The 23,818-nt window shown below is 39.4% G+C and overlaps 1 protein-coding gene across 1 annotated transcript in view; it reads left to right on the forward strand.

Annotated features, from left to right (window-relative positions):
* The window catches only part of eys (eyes shut homolog), a 96,066-nt gene that overhangs the window by 30,081 nt on the left and 42,167 nt on the right, over positions 1 to 23,818 (forward strand). Inside the window, 11 exon segments of the mRNA XM_061285634.1 lie at positions 1,089 to 1,207; positions 1,883 to 2,142; positions 8,103 to 8,199; positions 8,538 to 8,645; positions 10,302 to 10,447; positions 14,603 to 14,774; positions 15,014 to 15,092; positions 15,654 to 15,844; positions 17,135 to 17,259; positions 17,755 to 17,879; positions 18,757 to 18,970. Of these exon segments, the coding sequence (XP_061141618.1) occupies positions 1,089 to 1,207; positions 1,883 to 2,142; positions 8,103 to 8,199; positions 8,538 to 8,645; positions 10,302 to 10,447; positions 14,603 to 14,774; positions 15,014 to 15,092; positions 15,654 to 15,844; positions 17,135 to 17,259; positions 17,755 to 17,879; positions 18,757 to 18,970 (1,636 nt within the window).

Below are 23,818 nucleotides of genomic sequence, written 5' to 3' on the forward strand. Positions count from 1 at the left end.
AAAATAATAAAAAATAATTAAAACATGCAATAAAATATACAAAACGAAATAAAACATCAAACCTCTGAAGCAATCGACAAGTTATAGTCACCGGCAGCTGAAAACTGCCAGTGCCTCTGCTGATTGCAGACAAATAGTCTGCTGGAACAGAATCCAGCTCTTATCATCCGTATTATCAACTATTTTCTACACTGGAACATTTTATTGGATGGAATGTGTTATTTTTTTCTGGTCTATCCGTAAACTCATTATGAAAACTTTTTTCAACACAGTCTTGTTTACAGCCTAGCCATCGCTCTCTTTGAATCCAGTGTCCTATGGAGCTTATTTTGGAAAATTGCTGTCCCTGAAGGTGACTTAGCAGCAAAAATGAGATTATGTTCTATTGCCAGGGGTAAAGAATCCGAATATCCTCAAGGTATCTAATTTATCATGAGATGACTGTACCCAACATCCCCCTGCACCCACCGGGGATATCAGGAACATTTTAACTGCACACCACATAGCATATACGTACATTACTGATTAGCATACCTTCAACCTGCAGCATCCAGGACCTGTAGGCAAAACAGCAGCACTGACAAATGACGAAAAATTATGAATTGTACTAATGCAGATTGTGATGACGAAATAACGGACACATATTTCACATCCAGTTAGAGACAGAGGCAATGAAATCAACAGAGGAAGAAACTAGATATATGTTTCAATGTTCCCTGCAAAATATGTAGATCAAGCTATGTGCTTGATGGAAGTTACCATATCCCTTGAATGACACAAGCTGAAAACAAGCTTTCATTTCATTCACAGGGTGGGCGGGAAGAGAAATGCATATGCAGTGATGCCAAATGAATGTGAATATAAATAATAATATGACAAGCGTGCCTCTTCTACTGTTCGCATATTCCCAAAAGGAATGCGTTTTTGATGTGTGTGGGGGATTGTAGTATATACTGCATCCGAGAATGTTTTATGCCAGCAGTTGTATGTTAAAATGGAACAAAGTGTATTAAGCAATCCTAACAGATGTAAGCTGCTCTGTCAGCCATTTACCTCTGTAATCAAGTTTTGTTGTTGTCTTCATGCAGAGTTACGAATGTGTATGTCACTCTGGCTGGGAGGGCGAGTACTGCCAACAAGAAATTGTTCAATCTTTGTCACAGCCCTGCAAAAACAACGCTACCTGGACTGGAGTCAATGGCTACAAGTGGGTGCATGCACTAGCATTATTAGGAAAAAAAAAAAAAGCACTCAGATAAAATAATGTGTTTATATTGGCAAAGGGCACAGTGAATTGAGCATGCAGGCAGGTACAACCAGTGAGTCGATAACTGACCCACAGCATGATTTTTTTTTTCTTCCAAAGGATGTGTGACTCATTTGAGTCTAACTGCTCCAGCAGAAAAAAAACTAAGGGATTGAAGAAAATGTGTTTTAGTACTCACTGCCACCAAGTGGAATGTTCACCCGTTGCTTCAGTGGTGTCGATGCGAAGTGCACACACGCACTCCCCTTTTTGTCGCTGTACTGAAATCTACTACAGTGATTAGAGCAGCCTGGCTCAGGTGTTAGAGTGGTTGTCTCACATTTGGAAGGTTGCAGGTTCGATCCCTAGTGACTTGCAGGAGCCCTTTGTGCACCTGCAAAGTAAAAAAGACTCATTCAGGAATCTGTTTAAGATAGACGATTAAAATGTCTGAATAAATTGAAACTACTTCACCCCAAATAGAGGCCTTTTATTCCTCTCAAGAAATAAGAGATGGTGACTGTAATTCATTTGTATAATTGATATCTTCATACACCACAATCACACTAGATAAGCAAAAAGAAATGAAAAATGAACTGACCCATTTTTGGTATGAACTACGTATGTCTCTCTAAGGTGTATATGCGCACCGGGCTGGACAGGTGTGGAGTGCTCTGAGGAAGTCAATGAGTGTGAATCTGGACCTTGTCTAAATGGAGCTCGGTGTCAGGAGGCACATGTAACTGGGGATTTCTCATGCACCTGCCCCCCCTTTCTCAGCGGCCCATTGTGCAACCAGCCTTATGACCCGTGTGAGCCACTCCACAATCCCTGCCTACACAACTCCACCTGCCTAACACGCTCCGATGGAACGGCCGTCTGCACATGCCCAGCTGGTGAGTGCGTACATGGCCTCATCTGCACACTGAATTTTTTTAGGGGGGCTGGGACTAATCTAGTGTAACTACACTAATAGCTTATTCCATTTCAGCAGCCAGGGTACTTTTAAGTACAGGCAAGCTTCCAATTGAGCTGTATTTTTGAATGCAGAAAGTCAAGGTTTTTTTTCTTTGCTCCCATCAAAAACACTGAAATCCATTACAACCCTGAAAACATCATTTTGATGCCGTTTGGTAAAAGATATATGCAGTAAACACTGCATCAATTATGACCCCACGATCTAATTCAAATTCGGGGGTCATTTTGTTGTTATTTCAAACACGCGTAAATGAAATTCTAGAACTAACTCATGCACAGTGTGAATATTAAAGAATGACTTGAATACTAATGATTTATAAATAGATGGCCAAATTAATATATAGAGAACTAAAGAACACTTCACGTCGCCTTGGGAATCTGTAAAGTCACTGTCTCTGGATTATATTATGTCAAGCAATCTCCTGTATGTGTATGAATTATGTGAAGTTGGATTCAATAGCTGCCTGTTTTGACTCACAAAATAAGTTTTCCCCACTGAAAGGTTTGTCGGAACAGCTGTAGAACAAAACTAAAGCTGCTGCCACAATTTCATCTCACCCCACCCAACCACATGGTCATAATTTGCATTCATTTGTATATTTTACCATATTTCAAAAGATTTTTTCCCAAAAATGTTTGTATAGTGGGCTGTTTGGTGACTACAAATATTTGTTGTTGTCTTTGCTAGCCCAGAAATATTGCAATAAATTTGTAGACTGTGTGAAATTGCCAGTTTAAGCACCACCTGTCAGGCAGCAAGCAGTTGATGCTAATGAGATTGAGACACATTTTGGTTAAACCCCTATTTTAAATTATTCTCAATTTAAGAATGTCAATTTTTAAATTAAATCAGATTTAATAATCAAGTATGTTGAGGGTTACCTCTCGAGAGGTTTCAGATGCTACTTAAGGAATTGTTGAGCATTCAACTGCTTTAAAGCACCACTATCGCTGTTCTGTGCCTAATGGCGCTATCAGTGCAAAAAGGGAGCGATGTTTCCAGATATAAATAGAACTTGGTTTCTGAAGTTTCCTTGGAGAGGAATAAGAAATTAGGTAGTTGCTGCATACATTACACCAAGAACTTTACGTGGGCTTACTCATTTTCACTTCACAAAAGTATGATGACTCACTCCTCTTATTATTCAACATACAATTGTCCCACGTAGCTCCTACGTGTTGCATTTTTTTTTCCCCCCGTAATCCAAAGTACCGTTTTTTTCCGTGTATAGTGCGCAAAATTTAACTAATTTATTGTCCTAAAATCTGGGGTGCGCATTATACATGGGTACAAAAAAAAAAAAAACATTTTTGAAAATTGAAACTAATAGGAAGAAAACAACTCTCGCTCTTTATATAGCTGACGTGTCTTGCGCATCCGTTCTGTGCATTTTATTTCACAACACTTTGCCTTTCTTCTCTGCTGTTCACTTCAAACACGCTCCATGCGACCGCAATGCTCTCGTATCAGACGCTTGCTCGATCACCTGCTCGTTTGCTGTCCCGTGCGCGCACGAAGCGCGGTGGTGCGTTTACGGGCAGTCGGAGAAATCAACGCCAACAAAAAAAATTACATCCAGCCTAGTTAAGACCATACCAAAGACTATAAAAATGGGACCCATTGCCTCCCTGCGTGTGTGACGATCATTGGGACTTAAAAAAATAAATAAATAAATAAAAAAAAATTTAAAAAAAAATCATAAAAATTGGGTGCGTATTATACATGGGTACAAGCTTTTTTCCAGCATCAGCATGCCATTTTTAGGGGTGCGTACTATACATGGGGGCGCACTATACACGGAAAAAAACGGTAGACAAATGATCTTCTGATTTAATGGTATCACAATACTTTGGTGCTACGTTTTTTAAATCCTTGTGTCATTCAATGCTTTTAAAATGGCACTTTAACATTCAACAATTGTATGTTGACATCTAGCTAACCAACCATCTATAGTTTTAAACATAACCTCCTAACAACTCTGAACTTCTATACTGCAATATAGCATTTCACAATCAACATTTATCAATATAAAGAATTTAAATAAAACACATACTTGTGAAACTGAGGCCTGTCTGTGTAAGCTTACCGTTCCGATTATATATACTGCACTGAAAGTCCCAGAAAATCTAAGATGTTTCTCGTATGACTGAATCACCTCTGAGCCATTGGCGAGAAGTCACAAGTCACAGTGCCTGTTCAGCACAGATGTTCTCTTTTGCTCTTAATGAGGGAACATCTTCAGGGAGGCGCAGACCCCAAGAGGAGAACAAACTGAAAAAGCTCCGTGAGGCCAAAGGTCAGGTTGAGGGTTAGTGGACAATGAATGCAATAAATGAAGTAACAGGAATAGCTTCTGACAGCACAGATTAGTACACCTTCACACTTAAACTATTAAGGCATTTCTGACCTTGCTTATTTTTGTGCATGTTTGACGTACCCTCAACGTAATCTAAAAATAGTCGAGAAATTACTGTCCGTTTAATAAATAATGAGAAGAATCCCCCCAGTTGTTATTACCTAAAATGTGAAATATCATCTTGCAGTTCCTAATAAAATTACTTTGCACATGCTGATCTCCTGCACGGACTCCAGTGAGTCTGTTATGCTTCTTGTAGAGTTGGCAGTGTTCACACCCACAATGGCGCAAACACCAATGTCTAAATGCGTTGTCTACGAAAATGGAAAAGGAAAGACAACTTCAGCCATGCACACAGACTGCTAGTTTTGCGCCAGGCACAAAAAAAGAGCGAGTTCCACCCATTGGTTTGGTACAGTTTCAGAATGCTAATAACGCTTCATCACTGAGGGGAAAGGGTGTTTTGTTCTGTCTCAGTTTTTAGCTTTCAGACCTCTGCTTCATATCTAGACAGCGGCTACATGGAAAAAGCAAATTCCTGGGATCAGTCATTCGACTCATAAAAATTCATCATCGTTAGTGCCGTGTATCATGTTGGAGTTTAACCTCTGAGCCCTTCACAGCAGGTTTCTAATAGAGCAGCAACTCCAGCCTTGTTTCACTGTGGTTTCACTGCATAGCAGGATACTTGTCCCCAGCAATCCCCTTTTTGCCTGCTCATTGTATGGCTTTCCACTTTCATGCATAAATTTGCTTTCGGGACTTGTGACTGCTGTTGAAAGAGCCTTCAGTCGATGTACAGCTCAGTGTGTTGAACCAATCGCAAGGCTTCAGGGGACCAGTGTGCGCCAAATCACCAACGTGCATGCAAACGTCTCATAAAGTCTATGTTGGTGGAAGCTCAGGGTAGAAGCCTGAGTCATCTGCACTTGTATTCAGCCAGAAAACTTTCATTTGGAGAAAAACAGCTTGGCTTTTCAAGATTAAAGTTAATAGAGAAAAATATAATTAAGAGGCCAAAGTGTTTTCAAAATAGCATTTTAAAATGTTGAAAACTCTAAACTTAATTAAAAGTTACACATGTGAAATAAATACATTACTGTTGAACAATAATTTTAAATGTTCATGTTTTTTTATTCTTTTTTGTTTCATGCAATGACAAAACAACATAGTCTGTATAATTTTCCAACAAATGAGGAAATTGGTCAATAGTTGGCTCCTCCCACAGGTGGTGACCACAGGTTAGTACATCGGAAGTGGTGGGGAAACATGTAGCCAATTCATAGCAACTCTCTTTGCACTTACTGGGGGTCCTCGGTTTATGATGTGGATATGTTCCTACGCGGCGACATTAACCAAATTTCGGTGCAAGTTGGAACAGTAATAAAATGAATGTCATAACTTCAAAACCGGGTAACTTGAGACCATCGTAAACCGAGGACCCTCTGTATATTTAAGGATAAGCATTTAAAAAAACAATTTGTAGAATGACTATTGTTCACAAATAGATGTAATATGTATTATTATTTATGATTAAACTTTGAAACCCCACAGCTTTTCCGTCAGGGGGCAATGTGAGCATTGTTCAAGTTCGAGTGTTGAATTCCGCACCGCTGTGACGACAGGGTTCATGACTTGGTTTTTTAATGTGGAAAGATAGACTTATTAATTGATATATACAGTGATGAATATTTGAATCAAGTCACGTAATGGACCATGTGTATTAGTAATGAACAGTTACTATATATTGCGTGACATGAACTTTTTTGCTCAGCAACCTTTACACTCAACTGACAGCGAATCTGATAAGGAGACCATAAGGACAAACGTAGCAGTTCAGACCAAATTCACAGTCTTAAAATGAAGACATCAGTCATATTTCAATTGAAACGCCCATCAAACTTAGCTCACCGTCCACCTGGGATTACCCTCAATTTCTTTTTCCTGTGAGACATTCAATGACAGTGGCAGCCATCTCATAGCGGCGCTGCAACCATATGATGAAATGACTTTGCGAGCTTGTGCCCGTGCTATCTCTCAGTGCTCTGTCAAAGAGAAGCCTCCAGTCAGTGCTTAGTGGCACAAGATGCATTACATTGCGGTGACATTCCAAATAGCCCCCCGAGGTGTTCCACCATTGCTGTGACTGACAGGCCAGGTTGGGAAACCTTTGCCGTCCCATAATTCACTGGATGCTCCATGCTCCCTGTGCTCTCACATTCTTACGTCCCAAGATATACAAAACTGTGACTTGTCACCGCAGAGCATCGCACTAGTGTATTTCAATATATTCACCGACTACATCACTATATAAGGAATATATAGTCTGAGAGCCGTTATATTTTTGGCTCGGGTCCACATTATATACACACGTGTATTTATAGAGGTGTGTGTATGAATATATATTGCTCAGAAAATAATCTACTAATGTGTTGGCAATCATTTAATTGCAGCCACTCCTCCAAAATGAAAGAACGCTCGGTTACAGCATAACGTAGAAGAACAGAAGCTTTCAATATATTTTTGCTCTTTTAAAAGGTAATTTTGGCTAATGTTGTGCATGGGGACCTGCACATTAGTCAGCAAGGTCAAACAACGTGTTTTCTTGTCAGACCTCAAATCAACTAGATAAAAGTGTACTCCAAATAAAGCTATTCAGACATCCATAAAGTCATTGGAATTCTTAGAAAAAAAAGAAAACAGGCACCCCCATGTCTGAAATTCATTTCACCCGCTTGTATCTGGGATCTCGTTCTTTCGGTCACAACCCACAGCTTGTGACCAGAGGTGAGGTTTGGAAAGTAGATCAATTGGTAAATTGAGAGCTTCGCCTTTTGGCTCCGCTCCTTCAACTACAACAGACCGGCGCAGAGTCCGCATCACGGCAGACGGTGCACCAATCCGCCTATCGTTTTCCCGCTTCATTCTACCATCATTTATCAACAAGTAGCCCGCCAAGATACTGTAACTTGATACTTGATCTCATCCACAACCCGATAGGATAGGAAGAGAGATTTTTCAGCAGAAACATGTTAAAAAGTGAATCAGAACAAATCACCAGAGGCAAAACATTAGAGGCTCCGAAGCCGCTTCGAAAGTCCTATCAAACTTCCGTGTTGATCTGCTTAGCCACCCGGCCCTCAACCCCCTTATGAAGCAGGGCAAAAGAGCTCATGGGGTTTAGCTTCTCCTTCTTGAAGCACTTAACAAGAGGTCCCCATCCTTACTCCCCTTCTTCCTACGCAGACATATGCAAAGAATGGCACACATAGACACACACCTCCCAAACCCCAAACCACTAACCCTCAAACCAATCTGTCCATGGCACTGAAGTATTATTAGACTTACATGCTCTCTGAGGGGAAACAGTGAGTGCTGAGAGCTGGAAGATGAGAAATGCTACTGGGGCTACTAGTTCCATTAAAATGACGTTCACCAGGGCCTTGGTTATCATCGACCCTGACGTTTTCAGCAGTGTGGGCGGGCTTAGTGATCCATGACCGTCTCTTCTGATTTTCAAGGATTTGAAGGAAGCCGTTGTGAAACTGACACCAATGAGTGCAGCTCTAATCCTTGCCAAGACCACGGCGACTGTATGGACCAGGTCAATGGCTACAGGTGACTGGTCTCAGTTCCTACATAAGCACTTTATTGAATTTTTTAGGAAAACTTTACATTATTGTGTTTAGAGTGCATGGATGCTTCGTCAAATCTGTTTAGTCTAATTGACAAAACATCATCAACCATTAGTACTTCTTAGGATTCCATAGCTCAACGATACATAGTGAGTGGGAAACATCAAGTTTCCTTTTCTTTTTTTTTTTTTTTTGGTCCTCTGCTTTCCGAGACCATCAGGTACAATCACCAAATGCATTCAATCATTTCTCGATTTATTAGAATAGAATCAAAAAACAGATTAGGTATTTAACAGGAGTATTTATTTTTTCATTTTCCAGATGTGTTGGCAAAATGGGATTTTCCGGCCTTCACTGTGAGCAAGTCATAAATGAGTGCTCCTCACGGCCTTTCCTCAACGGTGGCACCTGTCAGGACCTACTGAACAAGTAAGACTAAAAAGCAAATTAGAATTGAGAATGGTATTTCATTTTCAAATGCGTGTTCCACTTTATAGTTGAGCAAAACGCTTATCCTCTGAGCTGCTCTCCAGAAGATGGAGGCTGGATTCAGCTGGAAAACATCATGCGTCTCAATTCATCCTCCAGCCCAGCACTAGGGGTGCTTCTCTCTGGTGTGCTTAATGGGACCCCCTGGGCTTGTGGGCTTGCCTAGTCGGACAGATGGATAGAAAAGTCCCAGGGCCAATTTAAGTCCTAAATGGTTTGTCTCCAGTTTAGCTCCCGTCATGATTTGGCCCCCGTGTGACTCGGCCTTGTTCAATACGGTGCTGGCTATATTGCACAGTCCGGTGTGTTTTAACCTTACTGCCCACTACAGGAACAAAACAACGCACTTGCCATTATCTTCATCCCCCTGACCTGACAAGTTGAACACTGAGATGATGTGTCTATCTCGCCAGTGTTTTTCCACATCTGCACACATTCACAGTCTCTTCTTATCACGCAGCATTCACTAGGAAATACAAAATCATTATCAACGGATGCGTTTTTGTTTTATAAGAAGCTCAAAAGCAGCGTTGGCGGGCAGGCGGCAAAGCAAGAGCGTGTTAATTATGATCAGCGTTTGGTCCCTGACTAGTCGAGCCTTTTAGAGCTTTCATAATTAGAAGATGCAGTGCTTTTGAACCACATGACAAAAAGAGTCTTGCATATCGCCAAAATTGGTTTTAATCTCGTTAATTTGATGATAACAAATGACACCTTACTTTTGTTTTGTTTTCAACCATAAATAGGGAAGATGTTTCCTCAGAGACGTGAGGTCAGAAGATATTAGCGGCAATGACAGCTGGGGCGAGGGATTTGAATAGAGTAAAGTGCATTATCAGACTCATTAGGCTATTCCCTTCAGTAATAAGTCATCAAGCATAATTCAAAGTGAGTTGCAGTTGCACCGTGAGAGATTTAATTGCTGCTATATTGTTCCCGTTGGAGAAAGATGTCGGTCAGGCCTATTATGAAAAATTGCTCTTAATTTCAAAGATTCTCAAACTATTCGAATAGTTGTATCAATATTATGATGTCTCCTACTCAGTAATTATTGCAGCGTGATTAGTAGACATGTATAGGAATAGGTTGCCGTCAATATATGGCTTACTACAATTTAGTATCAACATTTACGGCTCAGTTTATCTTATCGTTATAGCATTTCCAAACAAAACAAAATGTTGAAATATCCTAAATTATCAGTTTAAATTCTTTTGATGGTGTCATGATGGTCAACACTTTGAATGTTGTGTAAAATGAATGTGGAAACAAATAAATGTGAATTACAATGATACATTTGAAAAGATCTTAGTTCAAATTATCCTCCACATACCGTAATTTTCGGACTATAAGTCGCGTTTTTTTTCATAGTTTGGGTGGGGGGGCGACTTATACTCAGGAGCGACTTATATACATATATATGTTTTTTTTCACTTTTTTGGGCATTTTATGGCTGGTGCGACTTATACTCCGGTGCGACTTATAGTCCGAAAATTACGGTGTGTGAAGTTTGCCGTAGCAATAACGCGATTCTGACAGCATGTTCCTCTTTCTCATTCTTTCACGTTAATGATTGTGTGATATTTTTCTGTCCTACAGGTTTCACTGCAGTTGCCCTTCTGGATATTTCGGAACACTCTGTGACCTGAGTGGGAACGAGTGTCAAGTTTCACCTTGCCTACAGAGGGGCACCTGCATCAACAAGCCAGAGGGCTTTGAATGTGTCTGTCACCATAGATACTCAGGTATGTCTTCTTCCCCCTAGTGGCACTAAGATCAATAGAAGAGCCTAAAAAGCTTATCAGGGTTGGTGCGGACCAGAGCACCGACACAGATGTGGTTTTGTGTGAAAACTGCTTCCTAACAAATTCTTTTAATTGGCGTCCCTGCCCATGCCAGATGCTGCGGTTGCCTTTTAGCAAAGCTAACTAGATAAACATTCACCTTTTTGGTCTGATAGAAACTTATCACTGTCACTTAGTTGCTTTTATTTTATTACGTCAGCTTCCTTAGTCTCAGAACGAGTTGCTTTACTTCAATCCATTCGTCTTATTTTCCAGCCAGGCAGATATTGAGCTATTTTAGCGCACGGCCATGTGCACGCGCGTGCGTGTGATTTTGCACTAAAGCCGATTCCTGTCATCTTCTGGGAAGATTAATTTCATTTGTCTTCCACACTGTATCATCAATTTATCCTTCCTCAATTGAGAGGGGGGAGAAATCTCTAAGGTATTGTGACTCTGGAGAGCACAACCTGCCATGCATGGCCCAATTCCCACTGAAGCAGCTTTTATTATTAGGCCTGCACACACTATAGTACAAGTCATTACTTTTTCTGATACTCTAAGCTCATGTGAGGAAACAGGACTCCTCTAGAGAGCAAGCGGCCATAGGATGCAGTCTGACTTGGCTCAAACCTACTGGAATTCTTAAAAGTATTTGTGCTATAACTTTCCAACGCAACACAAAAACTATCTGATTTAACTTTTTGGAGAAGGCCTCTTTCAAATTGATTTGAATGTTTTTCTGTTTTGAAAGTGTCAACTCCTTTTTGGATGAAATTCTTAACTTTGCGTGTGACGTATTATTTGTTACTGGCATCAGCAAATCAATAGCTATTTTTTCTTTTTGCATATTGAATGCCAGAATCAATTTAGGATCCACCAGTTGATGGTGCGCACTAATAAATCAGTATAGTCTATATTTGTTAGCTATGTGATTACACAATAATGACAGTTCGTTTCCACCTGCATTAGGTTCCGTATCGGATTTTATTAGTGTTGCTGGCCAGTCAGTGAGAATGCGCATCTTTATTTTAGACTTTGACATTCTGTCTGATGATGTTGTTCATAGTCTCAATTACCTTTTTTTCAACATTCTTTAAATAGAATTACAGAATATTGCTTTTCAACACGCTTTAAAGAACCCAGATACTGAGCAATGTTTATTTCAAGACATAACATTTTATAGAGTGAATCGCATAGTTATTAACTGGCTTCTTTAGCTTCTAACAACCTCCACCAAACAGAATGGAATGTAAATGTGCTGTATACGGTAAAGCTTATATGGTATCTACTTTTGGAGTTGTTAATGACAATGTCTAACTAACAGCTTGTCACTAAAGACATTTGACTGCTGTTGAGGATAAGCGGTTCAGATAATTGATGATTACAATTCACCATAAAGTATACTGAACAATTAGAGAGAGAGCCCAGGAGCGAAGAAGAAGAAGCGTATTGTTGCATTACAGGTGCAACATTCTGAGGCATGCTTTCAGTAATTGCCTCAGTATAGGCTCTCACCTAATCACATAATTATGCATGACTACAGTTTGTGCTGTTCTATACATTACTTTGCCTTTGTGCCATATTGACATGCACTATAAAAATGTTAATCTCCCTCTAAGACAGCATAGGCAGCTGCTTGATTCGCACTTGTCGGATCATTAATGAGGATGTTTTGCTTTTAAGACTCCCGGCGTGTATTGCTTAACTATACATGGAAGACGTGTTCGGTCCTGAGGTCAGGAGTCATTATAGTGACGTGTATATGAATCACAGTTTCAGCTGTTGTCGTTTGTCGCCTTCTGTTTTTTCTTCTTCACTGGTCATTAAGGAGCATGTTCCCCTGAGTGATAGTACGGTGCAATCAGCACATTGTTGCCGTTTCCTCGGTCAGCACATTGTCGGATGATGATGATGATGTTGCAGTGAGGCTTCAGTGAATTCGCTCTGCTGGATGAACATGACAATAAAAATGTGTCATCAGTTCAGGCTTTTATGCCAAGTGTCTGCAGTTTTCTATTGGGTTACAAATATGAACATTTTTTAATCTTTTTGTCTAAAATTGTATGTGGCTTATTGTATTTTTTTTATTTCAATACAGAACAGAATCATACAGGTGTCGGCTGTTTATTCCATGTAAAAGCTTTTTGGACAATAAGCTAGATTCGGACTCTTACTTTGTCATTTCTTAATTTGAAAATATCTACAAGCTTTCTACAAAGGATTATGTTTCCTGTTTTCTCAGAGTACTCTTTTGGCCAGAAAGCAAGATGTTTAGTCTGGTTTTATAAAAGCGATTAGTCAAATTCAGTCGGCAGGATTTTGCTCAACGTGGTTTGAGCTGTTCAATTTAAGTATTACAAAAAATTCCAATACTACTTGAATTCTTGCCACAGGCAGTTCTTCGTTCGTCAGTTTTTTGGACAGCATACCATATTACATATTAAATAACCAGCTCTCTGAATAAACTTGATTCAATAAGGAAATAAACAGGGATTACATTTTTCAAAGACAGGGACAAGACAATGAGACTGGAAGAATAACTTTACAGCGAAAGCTGCGTTTCCTGTATTTTAATTTGCTATCGAATACGTAGAATACCCCATCAACGGTTTGGCTCATTTAATTAATGATTTTGTTTTACACAGAGATTCTCTCTTTTTTTTTTTTGTATATTTTGCGATGGGAATTTTAAAAGTAAAAAAAATGAAATGAAATTAAATGAAAGTCTAAAACCTCCAGTGTTGTGTACAGTCTCTGCTTTATGCCTAATTCACTTGCTGATGTTTGTGTGGAAGCTGGCTGATTAAAGTTAATGCTGGCGAGAAACTAAAGGATGTTTCTCCGTATGATAACTAATGAGGTGTCAAACTGACTCATGAGAGTTAATGATTTGGCTTGCAGCATTTTTTTTTTTTCTTATGAAGCATTAAAGTATTTGTTTTACAGTAGTGGAATGTTAAGTGAGCACGAGAGAATTTGTAGTTAAGATAAAAGGCTACAAGTGACCCCTGACATCATGTTATTATATGTACCTAGCCATTAAATTCAGTTTAGATCAGTTCAGTGCAGTTACCCCCCAAAAAATATTTCATTAATAAACCATCGGTTCCTGGGCATATTTAAAAGAAAATAAGACATTTTTTATACCACAGGAAAGGGCAGTTACCACAGGATTTTTAATGAAAGAAAAAAAGAGAGAGGCATCAATAGTTAAACGAAAAAGGCCCAGTATGCAATGTGACCCGCGTCTTTTAGATCTATTGAAAATAATGAATGAGCCTGACAAAGCAGTTTACTGCATCAGTGGGATATACAGCTCAACAGATAATCATTACATAGCTTGGCAAGGGTATTTTGTATACAACCCATCAGCAGCATTAAAGGAGAAAGCTGCAGTGTTGTTCTCCCCACCCCCACTCCCTGCCAAAAAAGAAAATTGGTTGCAATTTCATATGGATGTTATACGTAGTTATATTCCCAATAGTGTTGATCCATAAATAAATACTCCCTTGAATCTCATACCACTCGATCTCTAAGAATGAGGGAGGATGGATTTTTTTGTCTATGCCAATGTTTGAACTTACCATCCCAATGTAGCAGCAGGAATTGAGGTGCATCAGATCAGACCAAGCAATCTCCTTTCAATCTTCTATTGTCAAATGTTCTTCTTTCACTCTTGCATTGTTATATGTGCGTATGTTTGGACACTTCCTTTCCCACTCTGAACACAGAGCGGGAGGAGGTCATGTGTCCTGCTGCTTTTTTTTTTTTTTCATCGTTCAAATTATTGTTCCTTCACACATGTTCTAGATAGATTTCCTTGTCCAGTCCGGTCATTTTCATCTGACCTTCACCATCGATTTTGCCAAGAGGACTTTCATTCCCTGAATCTTTTTTCTTTCAGCTTTAATAAACCCCACCCATACTTTTGAGTGAAATTAACAATTAACAACGTCCACTGACATTGTATGACTATGAGTATGAAGAGTTAAACTTCCACTTGTAACCTAAATTCTCAAAAACAAAAACGTGTGTATTTGTTTTCTTCAAGCACTAAATGACTACCCCTCCTGTTGACTTGCACTGTTTAAAGAAGTGTGCTTCATCTCCTAGGGGCACGGTGTGAAGTTAACATTGACAAGTGCATTTCAAAGCTGTGCCAGAATGGTGGGAGATGTATTGATGAAGCCGATCGATATCACTGCGTGTGCCCCGACGGCTTCCTTGGCCCCGACTGTGAGACCAACATTGATGAATGCTTGTCGGCACCTTGTTTTCAAGGGAGGTAAGTATTTATCACAGTCCCATTTAGATGGGAAATGCTGTAGATTAGGAGGAACTATGATGGAATTACTTTGAAATAAAGCCCCCCCCTATTTCAGGTTGTCAAATTGTATGTTTCTCAACATGTGTTTTGTGCAACAATAGAGTTGCTCTCAAAGAAGTGCTCTATTTAATGTCAACTCTCGTCAGTTTTTGCTACTTAAATCAATCCCGCTCCCCCACTGTTCCGGCCCACCTTAGCTGTCATGATGGAATCACTTCCTACACGTGTCTTTGTGAGGCGGGATGGAGCGGCAGCAGATGTGAAACAAACATTGATGTGAGTAGAGTTTAATGATTAAACCTGCTGAATGTTCTGGAAGGAGAACTTTGTAGTCTTTGCGTAGTCTCTGGTGTCACTAACTTTATCGACTCTCCTACGAGATAATAGCACTGAAGCACCACGATCATGCAAACGTTGCGCAAATACCTGATTAGAGTAAATGGCTCAGTCGAATGCTTAATTGATCCAAACACAACACAGCTTCAGCTGTGCTTCGAAGATAAGGCATTAGGTTTCTTAAAAGGTGTCTTTGAACATTTAGTTTAATCTATTCTGATTGCCTGTTGGTGGTCTACAATAGCGGTGGACCAGCCCAGACACCTTTCGTGTTGCGTTAACTGGGGCATTAGTGATAGGATTGTTGTTCACAATTGTGTGTAGTGTTGCCAAATTGTATTTAAAACAGAGTCTATCAATTGTACTGAACAACGATATAGGGAGCGCTTGGGAGTGAACATATACAGAGGTATTACTTATTGCCTTTGCTGAAGTTAATGTTCTGTAATTTTGTACTTTTGTGACCCATAACAAATTACTTTTGATTATATTTATCCACAGGACTGTACTACCGATCCCTGTTTGAATGGAGGCTCGTGTGTTGATCTGATTGATAAACATTCATGCGTTTGTCAGGATGGTTACACAGGAAAAGCCTGTGAGTTTGACATTGACGCATGCATAGAATTTGCAAAATTTTGTTCTCAAGGAGCTTCGTGCATTGATGGTAAAGAACTCAACTTTACTTGTAGGTAAGTTAATACAGCTGATATGTTTTAACTCATATATTTATGAACAGATGACCAACATATTTAACGCAATAATGGCCTTTAGCAAAGATGAAGAATTGTAATAGCTCTCTTTATTCTTTATTCGGATTCATTGGACTTAGAGCTGTCCTTGCACAGTTCAGCCTGTCATCAATTAGAAATGCATTTTGAGTAGTGCCGCAGTGTGTGTTCATCATACAAACCCCCCATACACAATTCTTCGGATAGGCTGCAATTAAGATACTCGTACCTATTTAATTGCAGACTTTCTGTCCCTGAAGTGATGACGCACATCTAAATACATGTTGTACATATGTGGTAAGATTGTGCAGATGGACTCTGGATGTCCCTTGATGTCCTACAGTTAATTGCTTTGTCTGACCTTGTGCTGCTATGCTGCGATATAGTCTGTGTCACACTTTAATGTATCCAGGACAACCTGGATTTTAAAAAAAGGCCACTGCTCTCATACAATATTGATTTAGTGGACTGTATTTTTATATTCACTTCAAGGTGAGTTTATTGGAGTACACGTATGTTACAGTTACAGTTAAGGCTTGTGAGGATTGGAATTTACAAGTAAATGTGCAGTCACACACAACCATTCTATAGGTACACATTCATGAATCTAATTATACCCAATATAAGAACCGAATGTGTAGATGTCCTGGCCCAAAAAAGAAATGTTTTAGCTGCGCAAGATGATTGAAGTGATGCACATTGTGGTGTGCACCTGCCCAACAAATGGCCTCTGTTGTGCATGTATGCTCGACTCGGAGGTTACGCATGAAAAACTTGCTCATTAACTGTGGCTGCTGTTATACATGATGAATTGAAAAATATCTTACACAGCTCACTACACAACACAAGCACACAAATAATTCAAAGTCAAGTGTGAAAAAAAAAATGTTATACAGTGCTGTTTGTTATTATTGTCTTGGGGTCATACAGTGGGTTCTCACAAAAGCCATGCTGGGTTTTTTTTATGTATCGTCAAGTTCTTGTCCATTAGAAAAGTACTGCAACTACAGATAATTAACCAAGTGGACAAATAGACGACAAGGTGAATAGAAATACAAAAGAAACCTGTAAGGTATCCGCGTACCAATTACAAACAAATATTAATAATAAGGCTAGATGAATAAAAAATAAATAAAAAAGCCAACAGCCAACAATCTCACCATTAAATAATAAAGCATCTCTTGTTTACAGCCACCTCTGTAGAAGGAACTGACTGCCTCCCACGTTTCAGAGCATGATCTGTTTTCTTAGCTGTCCAGCAGGTTTCACAGGGGATTTATGTGAAGTGGAAGTTGACGAATGTGGCTCATCTCCCTGCCACAACGATGCCATTTGCCAAGATCTTATTAATAGCTACGTCTGCCACTGCCGGCCAGGTAATTCGCTCATACGTTGCGGAGGTTGCTCTGCTGAGATCAAGCCCACGCCGTCTGTTACATGAATTCTTTGTTACATTGTCTCTCTCTGTCCCACTTTGCCGAAGTGCACTTTTCCATATGTAAAGTGTTTTAAATTCTAAAGAGCATGCATATTACTGTAAGTCAACTGAATAAGGTGGTGTAAAAGGTTACAATCATTCCTGTAAAGTTTCTATCATTCCGAACCCTCTAATAGTCAATCTGCCTTTCTCTGGGGAACGATCTAGTCATACAGTACGAAAATACAGTGATAAATAGACGATACTTCTACTCCTCATTAAAATGTATGCGGCACCCATACTCTTAGCGAAAGCCTTTTCTTGTCTGTGCATAAGTGTGAACCCAAAAAGAAGAAAATCAATGTGGGGGCATCTGATTGATATTCACTTCAGAGGGTGGAAGTGGGAGAGCCAGGGCTCACCAGCGCACTCTGTGGGCTTTTGTTCCTGGCAGGTTGGACAGGCCTTCACTGTGAGGATGACATTAATGAGTGCCTTCCACAGCCCTGCAACCAGGGGATATGCGTTCAGGGTGATCCGGGCCACGGCTACACCTGTTTCTGTCGGCCTGGATTTGTGGTGAGACTCCCCACCTGTTTCTGCCTCTTCATTATTATATTTTCTTAGAATTAACCTTTATCCTCCTGCACCCTCAACTCCCTCGACAATCATCATTATTATGAAGCTATAATATTACTTCATTGTGCTGATAAAATAGCCATGCCGCCCTGAATTGGAAACAACTGGAGCGCAAGCTCTCACACGGGTGAACAAGACTAATTTGGATCAAGACCAAATTAAGTCATGACAAATCGGTCATCAAGATTTTTAGATAAGGAATCATGTTTGGTAACTCAAATTTAAATAAATCTCTCTAATACCAGTAAAAATATTTTTAGTGTGATATTCTCATAACAATGTTAAAAAATTGAATTGAATAAAAAGAAATGAGGCAAGCAGGAACGGTTGGCCATGTCAAAAGGGCCCGGGTCTTTCCGTACGGAGTTTGCATATTCTGCTTGTGCCGCCTATGATTTTTTTGCTTGTGCTCTGCCTTCCTCTCACATTCCGAATTCATGCATGTTAATCTCCAAATTACATAGCAAAGGGCTAGAATGTGAGTTTCTGAGATTGCCATTGAATGCTCTATGAAGGGTTCAAACCAATTTGGCCCAAAAGACCTTATTCCTTGTCTTATGCCCCCTCCCCACTTCAAAAGGTCATTAGAGATTGGTGAAGTCGTTTTTGTTTAACTATGCTTAATACAAATAAACTCCACTGGCAAACTAACCCCATTAAAGCACTATTCATGCATAAGACTACATTTGCATAAATTCCCATAATTAAATATTACTTCTTTACTGTGAACTTTCTTTTTCATACTGTTAACATTATATACAGTTAGTGTTTCATTTCACACTTTCACGTCTACAGGCTGTTTATTCTGTGTACACAGGGGAGGAACTGTGAGCACAACTATGATGATTGCCTCTTAAATCCATGTCCAGAAGCATATTCCTGTGTAGATGGCATCAACAAGGTCACCTGCCTCCCTCCTGCAACGGATGCAGTTCCCTTGGAGACCGCACTCAAGAACATCACTCGCGGCTTTACACCACATGTGCAAATACCAACAGTCAGCCTCTCATCGACAGCTGAGCAATCCACAGGTACAAACTCACACTTTGTGTGTCCTATAGATGCGCGCCTGCTGCAGTGTCCTTATGGTGCCTTGAGACAATTTTATTCCTGGTACATAAGCATGCAAGATTGCATCAGTATTTTTTGTTCACTTTTTTCAAGATTCATGTTGTGCACTGTGTCTTGTGTATTTGTGTGTGTCTGCTGCTGCTGCTGCTGCTGCTGCAGAGAACAAACATAGAAAATGAAGACACAGGTGGTCAGCAAATTGTCAGCCACTACACTGAGAAAGAATTCTAAACAAATCAATTCTTCCCACATCCTTTTCATTGACTATTCTTGGTCGTTTTGAAATGAGTAGAGACTCTGTGTTGAGTCATTTCAAACAAAAATGTCACTCCTATTTCTGGATTTTAAAAATTTATAGAGCCTATATAACTTGAGTCTAAACACATTTTAGGTCCAATAAAATCGATGTTACTTTGCAAATGGCTTCACTCCAATTAATAGATGTTGATTTACTTTATGTTGTTGCTGTCTCAATAAGGTCGCAGCGTGTTACGAGGCTATGATTTGATTATGTGGTTGTAAATGATTATAATTATAATCAATCAAGATTCATGATTTTGGTAAATAATAACATGAAGTTATGTGCTTTTACATCTACCATCAAATGAGTATAGTGGAGTGTCTATAATGCAAAGAAGTATCTTGTGTTCAGTGTCTAAGTGTTAAAAAAAATAAGCAAACACCGCTTAGGCACCCTTGAGCAAGGTGTCTTACCATAATTGATCCTGATTAATATTGAATAGGGCAAACATATGGCAAAAACGTTGATTTCACACCAAAGATAAAGGTCCAATCATTTCAACTCACAGATGAAAGGTACAGATCGCATGTACCATACGTTATTGCTATTGAATTGTGCCGTGTGAGAGGGGTGGCAGATTGTTTCTTCTTGACAGATGAGGTCTGCCTTAGCTTTGAAACTGTTCACAAAGCAGCAGAGCAGTTAAGCAGACCTATTGAACACAGATGAGCTTGAACCAATTCAGTGTGACACACTGAAATTCACTTTGGGCCAAACATAATGGAGTATTCCCAGCTACACCTGATGCATTCTACAGAGGCTTACATGTGTTGAGTCGAGGAAGGCGAGCTTTTCGAAACCATCACATTTATGGACAACTGAATTAGTTTGAAGGTACATGGAAACCTGCAAGTTTATCTGACCAGGTCAAATCGGAAAGAAAGCGGTGCCCTTGGGGTTTCTTGAAATACACGTAGATGGTGATTTTTTTAAACCCTTGCCTGCTTTATAATCAATAAAAATTAAAACACAGGCTTTGAGGTACGTCACTGTACCACTGTTAGATTCACACTGTTGAACACAGCAAACCTTGTTTCACAGACCAATATGTTCTTTTTCTACCATCACTGCGCACACAATGCCGTGCTCTGCATTTTGAGAGATGATGGCGATCCCAGAGGCCAGTGTTGGTGGAGAAAAGCTGACTGTCGTCAAGGAACGCTGACTTTGTTCTGTCTTGTTGTACACCCGTGCAAAACGAAAGTTCCAAGATCCAACACAAGAGCTTTATCTATATAAGGTTTTTGAAGACAATAGTTCTCACTTTGAACGATTGATTTATTGATTGATCATAGATGTTTTAATTCAACAACATATTTATTATTGACTTTGCATTTGTGGCACTGTTGAACTTTACTTTCAAATTGAAGTCAGTCATTAACTCACAGTGTTGAAATTAGCCACAACTACTACTACTACTTAAATTTCAGACAAATCCAATATAGGTCCACACGGCTGTACACTACAAGCAAAATAATAAGCATACAGTATCACGTGTATTAAATAAAATCCTCCCTGACTGAATCAATCAATCAGCCTTTTGAATTTTTTTTCCTTCCACTTATTTCAAATACTTGCCCATTTTAAAATGTGTTAATTGTATAAAAATGCATTTTGTTTTCAGTTTCTCAATGAGTCACAGTTACACACACATTTGGAATGCTCATGAATGAAGGACAGCCCGAAGGAAGTTGTATGAGTTATGATTGAGTCATAGTCATTATTTAAATTCATTCAACAAAAATATAAATAGATGGGTGTGTAGTCCAAAGATAGAATTACAAAGCAAAAACAACGGTTAGACTGAGGATGCAGTTTTCTGCCAAATAACATCATCTGATGCTTCCTCTGTCACCTATCTTCTGTACAAGAGATTTTTCTTTTCAGCAAATATTGAAGGTAAAGAATGACCTTTTACCTTCCCTTGAGGCACAGAAATTGCAATACTCCAAGAATGGTCCTTTGCAGTATTTTATCTCTATCCTGTGACAAGTTCAATCAGTCAGTCTATTACATTAACCAATAAATCAGTGATGAAACTAAGCTTAAACCCTAGTTTTTTTAAATAAATGGGACATAAAGTCCATATCAATTAAAAGTCATCAGGTAATGGCCAACCTTACAATGAATGTTCTCAAGCGTGTATCAAGACAAGGCGTAATTTGGCTGGCTCTCAATGACTCATTCCCACCAAGAACACATTTTGTTCTTGTAAAATAAGAAAAGGCCTTTGAACAGTCTACGGTCAAGATAAACTCCATGGCCAGCATAAAAGAATTCTGATTCCATGTTCTCCCACATACATGCATATATTTTCCGTTCACATCATCTTCCCCCCCACATTCTTGCCAAAAGTCATTTGGCATAAGATCCAGCAAACCCGCAACTCTAATGAGTGGAAGCGGTGTGGAAAATGGATGTATGCTCTTCATTAGACACATCTGCACTAGATAATCACATCTAATAAAAGTAGGGGACGCATTATTGCAGAGGTTGATGCCCAAACGTACATCTAAAATTTGTTGAAAATTATATCTTAACCATTTTTAAAATATGAGAGACCTCACATGATAGGTAAAGAAGAGTCCGACACTAAATATCCATCAACAATCAAGAGTTTTGTCCCACAACAAGACGTCTGTTTTATTACAGTGGCTGCTACAAAATGCTAAAACAGAGAAGTACTGGACTAGAAATTAGGCCAGATATGATCTTATCTGGTAAATCCAGTGCAGTGGCAATATCTTGTGAACAAAAAATATTTTCACTTTGAATATGGTGAGTGACTTTAAACAAAACCCCAACTCTAGTCCAGTTTGCTAACTGATTGATTCTGTTTCATATCGGAATCAGTAACGTGGTCAACTTTGATGTGAAGATGAGGATTTTGTATTGTGAATATCGAATATTTAACATTTACAATTGTTGGCAATCACACATGTTGATCGGACACTTGCCTACTTTGCTCAGAAGGTATAAGTCAGGGTCAAAAACAGCTAGTTCATCTGTGTGTGTGTGTACTAGGCTTCAGCAGATCAGTTTTAAGATTGCCCGTTAGGCCTTCGGGGGCATTTTTTTATGGTATCTTAGGATGGAAATAACATGCTTTGATGTAATAACCCAGAAGTGATTTGAAGTGTTGCGCCCGTTTGTATTTAATCTTGAGTTACTTGGAGCATTGTGTGCTTGTCAATCACAGAAGTGTACAACTCTCTCCGGTAGTTAGTATATTAGTTTGGTCTTTTTTTTTTTTTATTCACATGACAACTCACAGATAATGTTAATCAAAACTACGTATTCTGAATAATGAATATGCAAGTGTTCATTATGCTGTGATTGGTGAATGTATGTATAAATGTAAGTAAGTGTAAACCATCTTTTTTTAAAACAAAAAGGAGACCTTTGAAGGTGAAGCTGGAGCTAGCTGTTAATGAGGTTCGAGACTGCCTCCTTACAGCAGTCTTGTACCGGATCAAAGACTACTTCACACTAAACAAGCTTTAAAATGAATGAAAAGCTTTGTCTCTGAGGGGTAATTTTACATCATCAGCACTGGCAACTTGTATTGCCAGGAGTGAACAACACAGCGCTGCACCGTTGCATTGTTGGTTTATCCTCATTAATTCACAGATCACAGTAGCTGTGCTCCTCATGATTCTCTTTTTTTGTCAGCCCTTTTTCCTCAGGGTATTGGTCCTAAAGCTTCTGAGTCCAAATGGAGTATTTAGGTAAACTTGCTCGGTAAATGCCCTGAGGAGCACGCTGTCAGATCAAAAGTGCTTGTTGCCAGCCTATTAGGGCTTGATGTGTAACAAATATTGATGGCGGTCTCACTTGTGCTCGCTCGATTAATCATGGCAACAACTTAAAAGGAGCTATACTGATTTCTCTAGTGTAATGAATGTTTTTTTTTTCCTCCTGCTCCCCAGATAAGAACAGACAGAGCATGAGACAGGTGCATCCACAAATGTTTTTCAATTTAACACACTCCCCACTTTGACTTCTCAGTAGCAGATTGCACCATTTATTTTAAATCAGAATGATATTGGGCATGAGTACTCCTAACGGAAGTCCCAGCCTATCGTTTAAATTGATCTGCGTCGCTACACTCAATAGGCCGGCAGGCAGAAAAACTTTAACAGGAGTGCCCCATAATGGCCTATTCTCCCGGATGATACAAGACAAGTTATTCCACTATATAACTCGGCGTGTAATAAACGTGCATGACTACATCCAGCTTCTCTCTCCTGATATTGCGCCATTTACATGCTTCACAGCTTTCCCGGTGAATAAGATGGCTTTCAGGTTGCCTCCACGGTGAGCAGAAAGGGGGAAAAAAAGCTTGCAGAATGATGAATTCTTTGCAGTTCTTTTCAAATGAAAGCAATCTATGATACTTTCGCTTCCTTGCTCGAGTTTTGAGCGATTTCTCTTATGTGTCTTTCAGCTGTATTCTATTTCTGTCACCAAGTTTATTTGATGGATACAGGTTACATTTACATTTTAT

This window comes from Syngnathus typhle, linkage group LG8 (assembly GCF_033458585.1).
Source record: "Syngnathus typhle isolate RoL2023-S1 ecotype Sweden linkage group LG8, RoL_Styp_1.0, whole genome shotgun sequence".
NCBI classification, from domain to species: Eukaryota; Metazoa; Chordata; class Actinopteri; order Syngnathiformes; family Syngnathidae; genus Syngnathus; species Syngnathus typhle.